The sequence below is a fragment of the Nerophis lumbriciformis genome, linkage group LG18, assembly GCF_033978685.3.
Source record: "Nerophis lumbriciformis linkage group LG18, RoL_Nlum_v2.1, whole genome shotgun sequence".
Taxonomy (NCBI): domain Eukaryota; kingdom Metazoa; phylum Chordata; class Actinopteri; order Syngnathiformes; family Syngnathidae; genus Nerophis; species Nerophis lumbriciformis.
Window position 1 is genome coordinate 18,209,086 of NC_084565.2, and position 16,250 is coordinate 18,225,335.

At 44.0% G+C, this 16,250-nt stretch overlaps 1 protein-coding gene across 7 annotated transcripts in view; it reads right to left on the minus strand.

Annotated features, from left to right (window-relative positions):
• Window positions 1-16,250, minus strand: part of eps15 (epidermal growth factor receptor pathway substrate 15) — an 81,537-nt gene that overhangs the window by 16,016 nt on the left and 49,271 nt on the right. For 3 of the 7 annotated variants that reach the window (XM_061977770.2, XM_061977771.2, XM_061977777.2), the window contains 5 exons: window positions 15,845-16,248; window positions 15,699-15,768; window positions 15,558-15,628; window positions 5,280-5,415; window positions 1,569-1,774 (listed from right to left, as the gene is read on the minus strand). In XM_061977770.2, coding sequence (XP_061833754.1) covers window positions 1,569-1,774; window positions 5,280-5,415; window positions 15,558-15,628; window positions 15,699-15,768; window positions 15,845-16,248 — 887 coding nt within the window. The remainder of the gene's footprint in view (window positions 1-1,568; window positions 1,775-5,279; window positions 5,416-15,557; window positions 15,629-15,698; window positions 15,769-15,844; window positions 16,249-16,250) is intronic. The other 4 variants (XM_061977774.2, XM_061977772.2, XM_061977776.2 and 1 more) reach the window with 4 other exon arrangements.

Here is a 16,250-nt window from a genome sequence, read left to right on the forward strand (position 1 = left end):
ACCCAGGACACGCTGGGAAAACTATCTCTCCCGGCTGGCCTGGGAACGCCTCGGGATCCCCCGGGAGGAGCTGGACGAAGTGGCTGGGGAGAGAGAAGTCCGGGCTTCCCTGCTTAAGCTGCTGCCCCCGCGACCCGACCTCGGATAAGCGGAAGAAGATGGATGGATGGATGGATGGAAGCTTCAAAAATTGGTCTCCACAGCTCCCAAACATTTACAGTGTTGTTAAAAGGAAAGGCCATGTAACACAGTGGTAAAAATGCCCGTGTGCCAACTTTTTTGCAAGGTGTTACTGCCATTAAATTCTAAGTTAATGATTATTTGCAAAAAAAATAAAGTTTCTCATTTCGAACATTAAATATCTTGCCTTTACAATCTATTCAATTGAATATAAGTTGAAAAGGATTTGTAAAATATTGCATTAAGTTTTTATTTACGAATTACACAACGTGGCAACTTCACTGGTTTTGGGGTTTGTACTTCAAGCCCAAACTACATATCCAAAACAAAACTGAGATAGTAAGCAGATGCAGCAAAACCGGTGGTACTTGCAAGACAAACTATACACCCTATACAACCGGCATTTGATTACATCTTCTAAAGGGACAATACTATAGAAATTAAAATTGGTTAACCTTCAGAGTAGTCAGTGTGCATCTCTTATGTCAATTTAGATTTACTACCCACTGAAAACTATTGAACACACACATGAAACTGTGAAATATTGTAAGGAGCTCCTCCCACGATCGACGTCTTCTACACACCTCATTGCTTTGTGGAGATGTAGCTATGTACAATATTAATTATACAGCTACAGTACCTAGAGGTGCCAACTGTTAACGCTGTTTGAACATAGCAAAATAAAACACTGTACTTTAATTAAGTGATTATTTGGTGTACCACTAGATGGAGCCTGTGTATACCACAGTTAGAGAATAATATATCATATTTGCTGATGTTGTTGTCCCCGCAATTTCCCCCTCTGTCTTCCTTTTTTCTTATTTCTATGCCCTTTTGCTCTGGTCCTGCTCGGCCGAACATGAAATAAATCCATTTAATTAAGTCAAATACAAATAAAGCAACAGTAGTATCCCACTCTTCTGTTTTGTAAAGTAAATCTGTATAGCAATATGATTTGCCGGAGTGGCTGGACAGAACAAGTAAAAAAAAAAAAAAAGAGAGGGAATCACTAATTTAAGGTACAGCCTATCCTAACAGCAAGACTGCCAATTGCTAGTTGCTTCTCTGTGACTCTGTGTGCGCGTGGCGAGACAACAAATTCCTCCGACTGACAAACTATTTTTTGGAACATAATTACTAATTGTGAAAAATAAAGACACTAAAATGTCTATGTTCTGTTAAAACCCTGATGGTAACATAAACTAGCAAACAGTGTTCTTGTTATATTTTTGGAATGGAAAATATAACAGAGCAAGTTGCAAACAGCTCCTTTAAACAGAAGGTAAAGAGAGGAAAGTAGAGCAGAGGAAAAGAGAGAAGAGCAGGATGGACGCCTACTCAGAAGTGTCATGTGGAGGTGAGGGAGAGGGCAAGAGGGCGATGCTCACTTTGTCAAAGCTGGCAAATCGGTCACCTTCCTGTATGTGCTGACGTGGAGGGGAGGAAGGGGCGAAGGGGTCGGCTATGGGATCCTTGGCAGGCAGAGAGGAGGAGGAAGAAGAGGAGGAGAAATCTCCTGAGGTCTGCGGCAGGAAATGCCCTCGTCGATGGAAGGAGTCTGAGGACTCAGTTCTGGAGAGGGAAGATCTCTTACCTGCATGGGAGGTACGATATAGGCTAATTAGTGGCACAGAAGGGCTGTTTACAAACAAGACACACAGGAATTTAACGCAAACAAAAAAACGAACTGGAAGAGCAAAATCAAGAAACTGGTCCACTGCAGAAAAGATTATGAGACTAAGACTGTGGAGCAAGACACTATGGCAGGGATATTTAACTTAAGTGTTTTTGGGACCACATTTCCTGAAAGCTAAGGACCAGGGCTGCCATACTGCACATTTCTGCAGGACATGGATACTTTGGCAACACATAGAGGTGGTTGTTCGGGCTTTGCCAACATTTGATTTCAACAAAGAAAGATCGAAGCAAGGACACAAAATCCACTTTTTGCTAATGCATTTAATGCTTCATTTTCTTATTAATATTTGTGAGGACGTCTATTTATCTATATAGGTGATTATTTTGCCACTTATTGATGTCAAAATGTGTTCCTGTGACTCCAGCACCAGCTTTGCCAGTCAGGAAGAAGGCAGCCGCCGAAGGTTGCTGCACAACGGCACCAGAGTACTGGCCCGACTTTGTGTCACGTACGGCTGCTACTGCAAGTAGTTCTCCTGTGTTATTATATAAAATTGAGTAATCAAACAAGAGTCAAAGTCTTTTGTATCTTTTTTCATATGCTGGCATGTTTAAATGTAACAATTGCAAACATTATATTGCATAATGTTAATATGAAACTAATCTGGCTGCGAGCAGGCTACAGTATAAACTTATTTTGTAGTAAGTTAGACATATATTCTTCTTGGGGGAAATCAGAGTCACCCACCTCATCTAAAGTTTTATGTATCTTTTCGAACAGGATGCAGCTCTACTTTATCTTCAGTCTTTCCGCCTGTTTTTGCCATGCACATCCATCTTCTTCTTCACCTTCTTCCTGATGCTCGTTCATTTATTTTTTATTTCAGCCTGTGTACGGTTCTCGGAACCCACGGCATTAACAGGCTCACAATCTCAACCCTCTCTCGTTTGCCCGAAACCTAAGAAGCACCTAAATGTAAATGTAAATGGGTTATACTTGTATAGCGCTTTTCTACCTTCAAGGTACTCAAAGCGCTTTGACACTATTTCCACATTCACACACACATATTCACACACTGATGGCAGGAGATGCCATGCAAGGCCCTTACCACAACCCATCAGGAGCAAGGGTGAAGTGTCTTGCTCAAGGACACAACGGACATGACGAGGTTGGTAGAAGGTGGGGATCGAACCAGGAACCTTCAGGTTGCCGACACGGCCACTCTCCCAAATGCCCATGCCGTCCCCACCTCCTACTGACTCAGGCACATGGCTAATTTCAATATAAATTAAGCATTATTAAAGGGCATGGTCTGGGCGTGCCCAGCCACGCAAACATCTACGATCAATTTCACGTTGAATGGGATGTAAAAATGAAATGTGCTTGGATTAGTGTGCGCCCCCCCCCCCCAAATACATCTGATTTTTTTCTTGCCTATGCTGTTTTATGGATTTGAACGTACGCCAATTTTCAGTAGGAAATCCACACAACTCTTAAAGGGGAACTGAACATTTTTTTGGTTTATTTTGCCTATCGTTCACAATCATTATGAAAGACAAGATGACGGATGGATTTTTTAAATAATGCATTCTAACTTGTAAATAAAGGTAAATAAAAGTCTGCTTACAACAGAGCCAATGGGAGGTCCTCTGTTCTGCCCATAAAACCCAATAACCATCCAAAAACCGCCAACAATATTCCAATTATGTTTTCTAGATTTGAATATTAACAAACGTATAATTGATATTGTTTATAAGCGCTAACGCAAACAAACTATTTATAGCGGCAATATAATCGATTGGTCTGCGGTTTCCTCGCTTCCGAGCCTTGGAAATGTATTGTAGATCATAAATCATGCCTCTCACCTGGACAGAAGAAGGCTGAAGACGTATTCCAAAAAGTTGGTACACTTTGACATCCAATTTAGAACCAAAATTGGCGAGAACGTCACAAAAACACGCTTAAATGCAGTGGCCCATCGATCGGCATATGCCGGGGGTCAGCAACCCATGGCTCTAGAGCCACATGCGGCTCTTTCGCGCCACTCTGGTGGCTCCATGGAGCTTTTTGAAAAATGTATGGAAATGGTATTAAAAAAATGGGGTGAAAAATATGTTTTTTGTTGTAATACGGTTTCTGTAGGAGGACAAACACGACACAAACCTTCCTAATTGTTAGAAATCACACTGTTTAATATGTTTGTGTTCATGCTTCACTGATGAGAGTATTTGGCGAGCGCAGTTTTGTCCTACTAATTTCAGCGGCCCTTGAACTCACCGTCGTGTGGATTGTGACTCGACAGTTTGTTTACATTTACAACTTTCTACGACGCTGCCACTCCTTCTTTGTCCCATTTTGTCCACCAAACGTTTTATGCTGTACTGTGCTTTGTTGACGTTATTGACTTGTTCTGGAGTGCTAATCAGGCATATTTGGTCACTGCACGACTGCAAGCTAATCGATGCTAACATGCTATTTAGGCTAGCTGGATGTATACATTATATCATTATGCCTTGTTTGTAGGTATATATGAGCTCATTTAATTCCCTTTACTTATGTCCTCTGTGTATTTAATTTGCATGTGCGCCATGTTGTTCCAGAACACAACAAACGTTACACAGCTTGCAAAGATTGTAATAAATCCATGAGAAGAAGACAGCCTGTCGTTTCCTTTAACTTGGACACACACATCTATACCTTTGGCTATACCTAAGTCAGTCATTTCCAGGAGTTATCTCACCCTCTGAGAAGTTTTACTAATGTGTTCCAATGTTGTAAAAATGTGTAGAATAAATATTAAATTTCAACATTTCTGTCAACGACGATTTGCGTCAGCCTGCGACACATATTCATTTTGATAGTAGGCCAATGTAACTAGTATAGACACTTAGAACATGTGTTGTCTTTATTATAACACTTATATAAGACTTTTAAAGTAATTTTGTTAGTAGGCTAATAGAGCTTATTAGCCACTTAGATCATGTGTTGTCTTCATTATAACACTTATATAAGACTTTTAGATTTCTGCGGCTCCAGACAGAATACTTTTTTGTATTTGTGGTCCAATATGGCTCTTTCAACATTTTGGGTTGCCGACCTCTGGCATATGCCTATTAGATGTATGTTAAATACAGTAAATTGGTTCAAGGTTTTGAAAAGTGATATTATTTTAGCTACAGTAATGACCTAACAGTGTCCATGATATGGAAGGACTCAAAAATACTAAGTCGACCTGTCTCGTACTTACTCGAGACTTTACTTGAGATTTGACTAGGATTTGAGATAAAACTATCGTGTGGTACTCATAGGGCTAAATGTGGGATCTCGGTTACTAAATTTCAGGACATTGTGTTTATGCTGGTATGACGATCAACTCGATACCATACAGTGGGAAAATAATATTATCAAATGAGAGTTAGAAGCTGTGATGTGCAATTCCATTCCAAGACCTGACACTGACCTGGAGGTGGAGGGGGTGGTCTAGTTGGTGTACCCGTTTTGGGGGGTAGGGCTGGGGGAACATCAGCATTTGCAGACTGGCTGTCGTCCTGGAACAAGTTCTTATTGTTGATGCCAAACTGATCAGCACAATTTGACTGGTACAATAAAGAAAAAAATACACATATAACATGGTTCAATTTACTCTATAGTCACAGGCTCAAGCAAACCCAGTCTTGACTCCCCCGACTCATTTATTGAGGCAAGATTGACAACAAAGCTGAACATCCATCCATCCATCTATTTGCAAAGCCTATCCCAATTGCATTCGAGCGGAAGGCAGGGTACACCCTGGACAAGGCTCCACCTCATCGCAGGGCCAACAGAGATACCACATCACTCACACACTAAGGACAATTTAGTGTTGCCAATCAGCCTAACCCCAGTTGCATATCAATCGGTGAATAGCACAATATCACATCTAAGCAAGAAAATGTGCTTCGTTCACTGTCAGTAACTTTCAAAAGCATAAACACTCACAAGTGACAACATTAGACCCACCTGCAAAATTAAAGATAATCTATTATGCAAAACCAACTTTTCTAACCTTTTGGTATCAGTTTATATGTATTTGGGATCTGCATAAATCCGGAAAAATTGAAATCCAACCGTGGAGGCATTGTAGAGATATTTATAAAACAAGCTTGCCTTCCTACACGTCCTCCAAAAGGTTCGTTTGGAATTTGTCAGCCCTGTGACGTTTTTCAGACCTGTGACGTCTGCGGATATCTCTATATATGGTAAAGGTTTAAAGGTCTGTGTGTGAATCCGCCACTTTGTTTATCGTTCGAGCATTTGTAGTCCAAACGAGGTACGACACAAACAACTAAAATGCCCTGTTATTGGTTGTTTTAACCAGCAAAAGTCACAACAAAAACTTTCAGCCCCATCTGAAGTAATAGGTGCTTTTCCTTGAATTTTTATGATTTGTGGCAATGCACCTTCAACTCAGAAGAAATCTCTCTTCTTGTGTGTGCTAAGAAAAGTCCTGCTTCCCCCAAACTTTCACAAAAAGATGGATTTTCCGAAAACCTACTTATAATAGTGTGTTTGGTGACTATAATTTATGGCAATGGAGGAGACAATGAAACGGTAAGTAATAACTGTAAAGACACTTGTGATTTAGGGCTATATAAATAAACATTGATTGATTGATTGATTGATTGATATACAGAAATTATTTTAACCAGGATTAGTGACAAAAGTACACTTCAGTCACTAACCGTGTTACAAAAGAGGTCAGTTAGAATGTGAATTACATTTTACATTTTAAGTGAATTACATTTATATAGCGCTTTTTCTCAAGTGACTCAAAGCGCTTTACATTGTAAAACCCAATATCTAAGTTACATTTAAACCAGTGTGAGTGGCACTGGGAGCAGGTGGGTTAAGTGTCTTGCCCAAGGACACAACGGCAGTGACTAGGATAGCGGAAGCGGGGATCGAACCTGCAACCCTCAAGTTGCTGGCACGGCCGCTCTACCAACCGAGCCATACAGCCCCACAGAATAATACATAACATTAGCTATCAAGAACATACAAACCCATTAAAAATATTAAAATTCATTGACTTGGTGCATTTCCAACAGCTTAAATTATTTACAAGCAAACTTATCTGCTACCCAAGAATGTACAACAATTATTCTTAACAAAAGAGGAGAAATATAACAGAGAACAATCTTGTTTAAAACATTTGTATGCACATACAACAATCAAGACCTTTAGCATATCAGTATGTGGAATTCAATTACAGAAATGATTAAGCAAAGAAGTCAAACAATGTACTAATATTATCCAGTTTAAGAAACTGTTCAAACTCAAGAGTGTTTACAAAGTACGAAGAAAAAGAATCTTGATAAACATCTTGAAACTTTTCAAAAAATTTGATAATCTTACTCATCTCATGATGATGACCATACATTACTTAACAATGTATTCATGAGAACTGTATTTATTGTTTATGTACCGGTATTTAATAATTATTTACTTACACATTGTCCTTTCATTTATGCATTTACTCATTTCTTCATTTACCACTGTGGTGTTTGAAATAGAGTACAAACAAATGCGTTAATAACTGCTATGAGACAAAAAGGGAAAGATTATTAAGATAAGCTTCCTCCAACTCTTTTTCGGACATGCTGTAAGGGGGGTGGGGGAAAGGAAATATGTGATGTATTACATTTTAACTGTATGCATGTTTGGAATAAACTGACACCATAACTACTTCTTGGCAGAAGAAACACTAAATATTATTCTTACTTCTTAAAAGGGCTGTTTGCAGCATTTCCGGAGATGCCTAGAGGGCGCTAACTTTCCATTGTATTTCAAGCCTTATATCCTTCCCTTTTACGTCTTCTAGAACGTAATGACGTAACTACGTATGTATGTAACACGTGCACACGCATTAGTTTTGGGTGTATCTTCTGTCTTAACAACAACATGGCAGTAAATTGTCCATCCATCCATCCATTTTCTACCGCTTATTCCCTTTGGGGTCGCTGGAGCCTATCTCAGCTACAATCGGGCGGAAGGCGGGGTACACCCTGGACAAGTCGCCACCTCATCGCAGGGCTGCAAATTGTTCAATGCTTTTTTGGACTGCTTTTGTATGTCCATGTTGATGAGACAGGCAGGGTGAGTGACAGCCATAAACACCAATAATCTTTGGGGGCCAGTAACATTTTTTAGAACACTTGGTAATTCTCAAAAATATAGAAAGTTTTAAAATATGTGTTCGGTTAACCCACTACAGGTAACATAACCTAGCGAATGGTGTTCTTGGTATATCTTTTGTTTTGAAAAATGTAACTGTGTGGAAGTTGCAAACAGACCCTTTTAAAAAGGGCCACAGTATTGTTATTTGAGTGTTTGAACATGTCTATCTTCTTCTATTCTAATTTTTAAAGGCTTCAGAGTGTTTTACCAATAAACGCAGAATGAGCACAGCCTGAAAGTTCAATGTGCACAATTCAATAGCTTCAATGTGTTTATACAAGTATTAGCTTGTGGTATGATGTTTGTAATGAGGAAATACATTAATGTCTCTTGCATTCACGTTAACATTTAAGAAAGTTATCTATTAGCGTGCTAGCTTCCTTCATCAGTAAATGAGCTGTATCACCTGTGCAGAAGTGCCGGTGCAGTTATCAATTACGGTCTTACGATAAATGTAATTTAAAACAGTAATACTAACTGTTAGGAGTTTTACCGCAGTGTATCATTACTACTGTCAATCGTAACATCTCTTGTGTCTATATGTGTCTAATGTCTTTTGTAGTTATAGTTTTCCATGATACATATTAACAATAAACATATTGTTAAACTATACTAGGACTGCACTATTATTCGAAATCGTATCGACATTGAGGTTTTAATTAGTGTGGTAAATAAACGCAAGAGGCTAAGGTTTTTTATTGTATTTTCCTCCATTGTTACCAGCATTTGAGTGACAGACATGTTCGGCAATCAGAATTGTTGAGAAAGATGTCTTAAGGCTGGAATATTCTCTTGCGTAGCTTGTGTCGCCCCCGACGGCGTCTTGTTTGATTTATAGTTCTTCCGTGGGGGGTGGTGCCAAACTTGTAATTCCCTTCCAAAACACTAAGGGTCAGTGTCTCCAGAAGGAGCAACTACAGACTATCCTTGCATCCATTTTCTACCGCTTGTCCCTTTCGGGGTCGCGGGGGGAGCTGGAGCCTATCCCAGCTGCATAGATAATGTGTATTTCCGTCCTGTGAAGAGTCACTGCATACAACCACTGAACCACTGCATCGACAACTTTGTCTACACTGAAACTAATCATTCAGAATAATCAGGTTATTTTTAATGGACATTTTACTTATAAACCTTTGTGAAGATGGACTGCACAACTTGTGAATGAGTTGAGGCAGAAGACGTTATTATTTGCAACAATATTTGGCCGTTCGGGACATGGGACAAGAGAGATCCAACATGTAACGTAAATAAACTAAACTGTTGAATCACCATTTAAGTTAACGACATGCTGGAGTTTATCTCTATGGTCATGTTCAAAGTTCACAAATGTTTGTAAATATACCGTGCTTGAAAGATTATTGACGTAGAATGAGAAATGTTGTGTTTGAGAGAAAAAGACGAGAGTGCATGAGAAAGAATATGTGTCGGAATTGAACCTGGTAGCACAAGATTTGTAAGAAAACTTAAGAGTCGAACTTTCACTTTGTGACTTCTTCTGGACGCAACAATAACACAATAAACTGAAAAACACACATTCAGCAATTATTTTCAGAGCGCACCGAGATATTAAGTACACAATATCAGTTTTCATGCAAATGTTTAACCACTGTTGTTTTATTTCATACACACTTGTGCATTTCAAGCACAAAGTCTGTTCGCCTGTGTTCAGGGACCCTCCTGGCAAAAACTGACCAATCACAGTTCTGCGTTGCCCAGCTACGCGGGAGGCTATGCAGGGGGCGGTGGGGACGATGGCGTCGCCTACGCAAGCTACGCAACGCCAGAGTATACACCATGCTTTGCTTTGTGCATCGCTCTTAGCACCTGAGCGCGTTTATTTAAATGTAGAAGAAAATTAACAGAGTGACCCCTCTTTTTACTGATTCACAATCTATGTCTCGGTGTGTGAGAAGGGAGAAGTTCCACAGAGTAACACAATTAGGATGGAAAAAAATAAGATTATAAAGCCTAATGTCCCGCTGTGGGAATATTTCAACTTCAAATCGGATGGGCGATATGAGCCCATCAACACGGACGAATAAGCAAATATGCAGTGATCCCGCCATAGCAATAAACAAAAACACAACATCGAACCGCATATTTCCAACTCAGGAAAAAAATGCTATTTATCAAGTTATTTATCTTCCAGTTACAGTACAATGGTAAACAATTCTACAGTACTGAGAAATAAGTGTACATCCTTTGAAATTAATACTTGCATTAATAATATATAATATGATTACAACACATTAGAAAACACTGTATAGTTTTTATCGATTATTTCTTCAGTTAAAGAGCATGATGTAGACAAAAACTCTGCGTCTTCTGCATAAAGCCAAATATTTTTTAATGTAAATAATCCACACAACATTCAAGCACTGTGGTTTGTACACTAAATAGGCTGTGCCAAATTGGGGTTCGAGTCTTGTCACATCAAAATTTAGAGTGTGTATTGTATTTGGATTCCATCCATCCATCCATCTTCTTCTGCTTATCCGAGGTCGGGTCGCGGGGGCAGCAGCCTAAGCAGGGAAGCCCAGACTTTCCTCTCCCCAGCCACTTCGTCCAGCTCCTCCCGGGGGATCCCGAGGCGTTCCCAGGCCAGCCGGGAGACATAGTCTTCCCTTCGTGTCCTTGGTCTTCCCCGTGGCCTCCTACCGGTTGGACGTGCCCTAAACACCTCCCTAGGGAGGCGTTCGGGTGGCATCCTGACCAGATGCCCGAACCACCTCATTTGGCTCCTCTCGATGTGGAGGAGCAGCAGCTTTACTTTGAGCTCCCCCCGGATGGCAGAGCTTCTCACCCTATCTCTAAGGGAGAGCCCCGCTACCCGGCGTAGAAAACTCATTTCGGTCGCTTGTACCCGTGATCTTGTCCTTTCGGTCATAACCCAAAGCTCATGACCATAGGCGAGGATGGGAACGTGAATCGACCAGTAAATTGAGAATTTTGCCTTCCGGCTAATCTCCTTCTTCACCACAACGGATCGATACAGCGTCCGCATTACTGAAGACGCCGCACCGATCCGCCTGTCGATCTCACAATCCACTCTTCCCCCACTCGTGAACAAGACTCCTAGGTACTTGAACTCCTCCACTTGGGGCAGGGTCTCTGCCCCAACCCGGAGATGGCATTCCACCTTTTTCCGGGCAAGAATCATGGACTCGGACTTGGAGGTGCTGATTCTCATCCCAGTCACTTCACACTCTGCTGCAAACCGATCCAGTGAGAGCTGAAGATCCTGGCCAGATGGAGCCATCAAGACCACATCATCTGCAAAAAGCAGAGACCTAATCCTGCAGCCACCAAACTGGATCCCCTCAATGCCTTGACTGCGCCTAGAAATTATGTCCATGAAAGTTATGAACAGTACCAGTGACAAAGGGCAGCCTTGGCGGAGTCCAACCCTCACTGGAAACGTGTCCGACTTACTGCCGGTAATGCGGACCAAGCTCTGACACTGATCGTACAGGGAGCGGACCGCCACAATCAGACAGTCCGATACCCCATACACTCTGAGCACTCTCCACAGGACTTCCCGAGGGACACGATCGAATGCCTTCTCCAAGTCCACAAAGCACATGTAGACTGGTTGGGCAAACTCCCATGCACCCTCAAGGACCCCGCCGAGAGTACAGCGCTGGTCCACAGTTCCACGACCAGGACGAAAACCACACTGTCCCTCCTGAATCCGAAGCTCAACTATCCGACGTAGCCTCCTCTCCAGTACACCTGAATAAACCTAACCGGGAAGGCTGAGGAGTGTGATCCCACGATAGTTGGAACACACCCTCCGATTCCCCTTCTTAAAGGGAGGAACCACCACCCCGGTCTGCCAATCCAGATGTACCGCCCCCGATGTCCACGCGATGCTGCAGAGTCTTGTCAACCAAGACAGCCCCACAGCATCCAGAGCCTTAAGGAACTCCGGGCGGACCTCATCCACCCCCGGGGCCTTGCCACCGAGGAGCTTTTTAACTACCTCAGCAACCTCAGCCCTAGAAATAAGAGAGCCCACCACAGATTCCCCAGGCACTGCTTCCTCATAGGAAGACGTGTTGGTGGGATTGAGGAGGTCTTCGAAGTATTCCCTCCACCGATCCACAACATCCGCAGTCGAGGTCAGCAGAACACCATCCGCACCATACACGGTGTTGATAGTGCACTGCTTCCCCTTCCTGGGGTGGCGGATGGTGGTCCAGAATCGCTTCGAAGCCGTCCGGAAGTCGTTTTCCATGGCTTCCCCGAACTCCTCCCATGTCCGAGTTTTTGCCTCTGCGACCGCTGAAGCCGCACACCGCTTGTCCTGTCGGTACCTGTCCGCAGCCTCCGGAGTCCTATGAGCCAAAAGAACCCGATAGGACTCCTTCTTCAGCTTGACGGCATCCCTCACCGCCGGTGTCCACCAAAGGGTTCTAGGATTACCGCCACGACAGGCACCAACCACAGCTCCAATCATCCGCCTCGACAATAGAGGTGCGGAACATGGTCCACTCGGACTCAATGTCCAGCACCTCCCTCGTGACATGTTCAAAGTTCTTCCGGAGGCGGGAATTGAAACTCTCTCTGACAGGAGACTCTGCCAGACGTTCCCAGCAGACCCTCACAATGCGTTTGGGCCTGCCAGGACTGTCCGGCATCCTCCCCCACCATCGCAACCAACTCAACACCAGGTGGTGATCGGTAGAAAGCTCCGCCCTTCTCTTCACTCGAGTGTCCAAAACATGAGGCCGCAAATCCGATGAGACAACTACGAAGTCGATCATGGAACTGCGGCCTAGGGTGCCCTGGTGCCAAGTGCACATATGGACACCCTTATGTTTGAACATGGTGTTTGTTATAGACAATCTGTGGCGAGCACAAAAGTCCAATAACAAAACACCACTCGGGTTCAGATCCGGGCGGCCATTCTTCCCAATCACGCCTCTCCAGGTTTCACTATCGTTGCCAACATGAGCGTTGAAGTCCCCCAGTAGGACAAGGGAATCACCCGAGGAAGCACTTTCCAGTACTCCCTCGAGTGTATCCAAAAAGGGTGGGTACTCTGAACTGCGGTTTGGTGCGTAAGCACAAACAACAGTCAGGACCCGTCCCCCGACCCGAAGGCGGAGGAAGGCTGCCCTCTCGTCCACTGGTTTGAACTCCAACGTGCAGGCTTTGAGCCGGGGGGAAACAAGAATTGCTACCCCAGCTCGTCGCCTCTCACTGCGTGCAACGCCAGTGTGGAAGAGAGTCCAGCCCCTCTCGAGAAAACTGGTTCCAGAGCCCTCGCTGTGCGTCGAGGTGAGTCCGACTATATCCAGCCGGAACTTCTCTACCCCGCGCACTAGCTCAGGCTCCTTCCCCCCCAGCGAGGTGACGTTCCACGTCCCAAGAGTTAGGTTATGTAGCCGAGGATTAGACCGCCAAGTGCCCTGCCTTCGGCTGCCGCCCAGCTCACAATGCACCCGACCTCTATGGCCCCTCCCATGAGTGGTGAGCTCATGGGAGGGGGGACCCACGTTGCCTCTTCGGGCCACCAGGCGCTCGTCATTGTGTCCCAACTCCGGGCCTGGCTCCAGAGTGGGGCCCCGGTGACCCGCGTCCGGGCGAGGGAAATCTGAGTCCTTGTTGATGCATTCCCATAGAAGTCTTCGAGCTGCTCTTTGTCTGATCCCTCACCTAGGACCTGTTTGTCTTGGGAGACCCTACCAGGGGGCATGAAAGCCCCCAGACAACATAGTTCTAGGATCATTGGGACACGCAAACTCCTCTACCACGGAAAGGTGGCAGCTCAGAGAGGTAAATAATTTCATATTGTTTTAATGTGTGGCACCTTAAGTTTAGAATATGTTGATTGACAATCTAAAAGTAAAATTTCTTCCTTCAATTGTTATTTTTGCAGTTTTATGTATAAAATAAAAAAAATCGCAAATAGAATCGCAGTCGCAAGAGAAGAATCGCTATTAGGTTTTGTCTCAAAATCGTGCAGGCCTAAACTGTACTACCCTATACTTGACTCAGTTACATTATATTTTCATCCATCCATCCATCCATCTTCTTCCGCTTATCTGAGGTCGGGTCGCGGGGGCAGCAGCCTAAGCAGGGAAGCCCAGACTTCCCTCTCCCCAGCCACTTCGTCCAGCTCTTCCTGTGGGACCCCAAGGCGTTCCCAGGCCAGCCGGGAGACATAGTCTTCCCAACGTGTCCTGGGTCTTCCCCGCGCCCTCCTACCGGTCGGACGTGCCCTAAACACCTCCCTAGGGAGGCGTTCGGGTGGCATCCTGACCAGATGCCCGAACCACCTCATCTGGCTCCACTCGATGTGGAGGAGCAGCGGCTTTACTTTGAGCTCCCCCCGGATGGCAGAGCTTCTCACCCTATCTCTAAGGGAGAGCCCCGCCACCCGGCGGAGGAAACTCATTTCGGCCGCTTGTACCCGTGATCTTGTCCTTTCGGTCATAACCCAAAGCTCATGACCATAGGTGAGGATGGGAACGTAGATCGACCGGTAAATTGAGAGCTTTGCCTTCCGGCTCAGCTCCTTCTTCACCACAACGGATCGATACAGCGTCCGCATTACTGAAGACGCCGCACCGATCCGCCTGTCGATCTCACGATCCACTCTTCCCTCACTCGTGAACAAGACTCCGAGGTACTTGAACTCCTCCACTTGGGGCAAGATCTCATCCCCAACCCGGAGATGGCACTCCACCCTTTTCCGGGCGAGAACCATGGACTCGGACTTGGAGGTGCTGATTCTCATCTCAGTCGCTTCACACTCGGCTGCGAACCAATCCAGTGAGAGCTGAAGATCCTGGCCAGATGAAGCCAACAGGACCACATCATCTGCAAAAAGCAGAGACCTAATCCTGCAGCCACCAAACCAGATCCCCTCAACGCCTTGACTGCGCCTAGAAATTCTGTCCATAAAAGTTATGAACAGAATCGGTGACAAAGGGCAGCCTTGTCGGAGTCCAACCCTCACTGGAAACGTGTCCGATTTACTGCCGGCAATGCGGACCAAGCTCTGGCACTGAGCATACAGGGAGCGGACTGCCACAATCAGACAGTCCGATACCCCATACTCTCTGAGCACTCCCCACAGGACTTCCCGAGGGACACGGTCGAATGCCTTATATTTATATTTTCACTGTGTAAAGCAAATAAAACAGTTCATTTTAAAAAGCACCTGCATTTGAATTAAAATTAGTGTAGAACATTAAAAAAAAACTAAATACATTATAGAACAATTTCGTGGGTCATTCATTATGTTCCTGTCAGCAAGCCTAAACAATAAAAATACATAAAATAATAGAAATAAAATAAAAAAAGATATATAGAAAAGTATGGTTGCAGATGACCACACTGTCTCTCACTGAACATCTCTTGGATTTGAAAGGTATGTGAATAAGAGCACAACAGTGTTGTTGCATAAATTACAGTTTCATTACCCGTACTGTCAGAAGGTGTTTAACATGTAATATTTGTCCTGCATATCAAGCTTTCATTTGAGTGACATGACAAGACAAATTTGTATTACCTTTGCAAGTGCACTGAAATCTGCAAAGCCCCCTCCAAACGACTCATTCCCAAACACTGCGGCAAATGGATCTAAAATTATACAGAGGCATATTTACATTAGTGATACTATGCCATATCGGGTATTTAGTATAGGTCTTACCGGGTTCTGAGTTGGCGCTTCCCGTGGTACCACCTGGAGCAAAAGGATCATTGGCTGATGCTGTGTTGTCCTAAAAACATACATTTAAACAACTGTCACGAAGTGAACTAAACTAATATGCCCGGTAAATCCCAGAGGGGACTCACCAATACCAGCCTAGCAGTTGGTGGAGAACTGTTAAACGGATCTTTCCCTCCATATTCAGAACCAAACGGATCAGCCACTACGATGTTGTTCAACTTGTGACAGAACGAATCCAATTTATCCGTGTCGTTGCCTTCAGATTTGAATGGATGTGTGGCTGGTAGAGTTACATTTGTAGGTTGAGAAGTAAAAGGGTCCGGCTCTTCTGTCGTTGCTGGAGGAGGGTCGTTGCGCTTGGCTGCAAATAGGTCTGGTTCTGGCACACCAGTAGTGCTAACAAATGGGTCAATTGAGCCGGCAAAGGGGTCTTCCGTGGGCACGTGGCTGCTGGTGGATTGTGTGAAGAAACCATCAGCAGCAAAAGGGTCTGATCCTTTAAAAGGATCTCCTCCAAATGGATCCAATTCT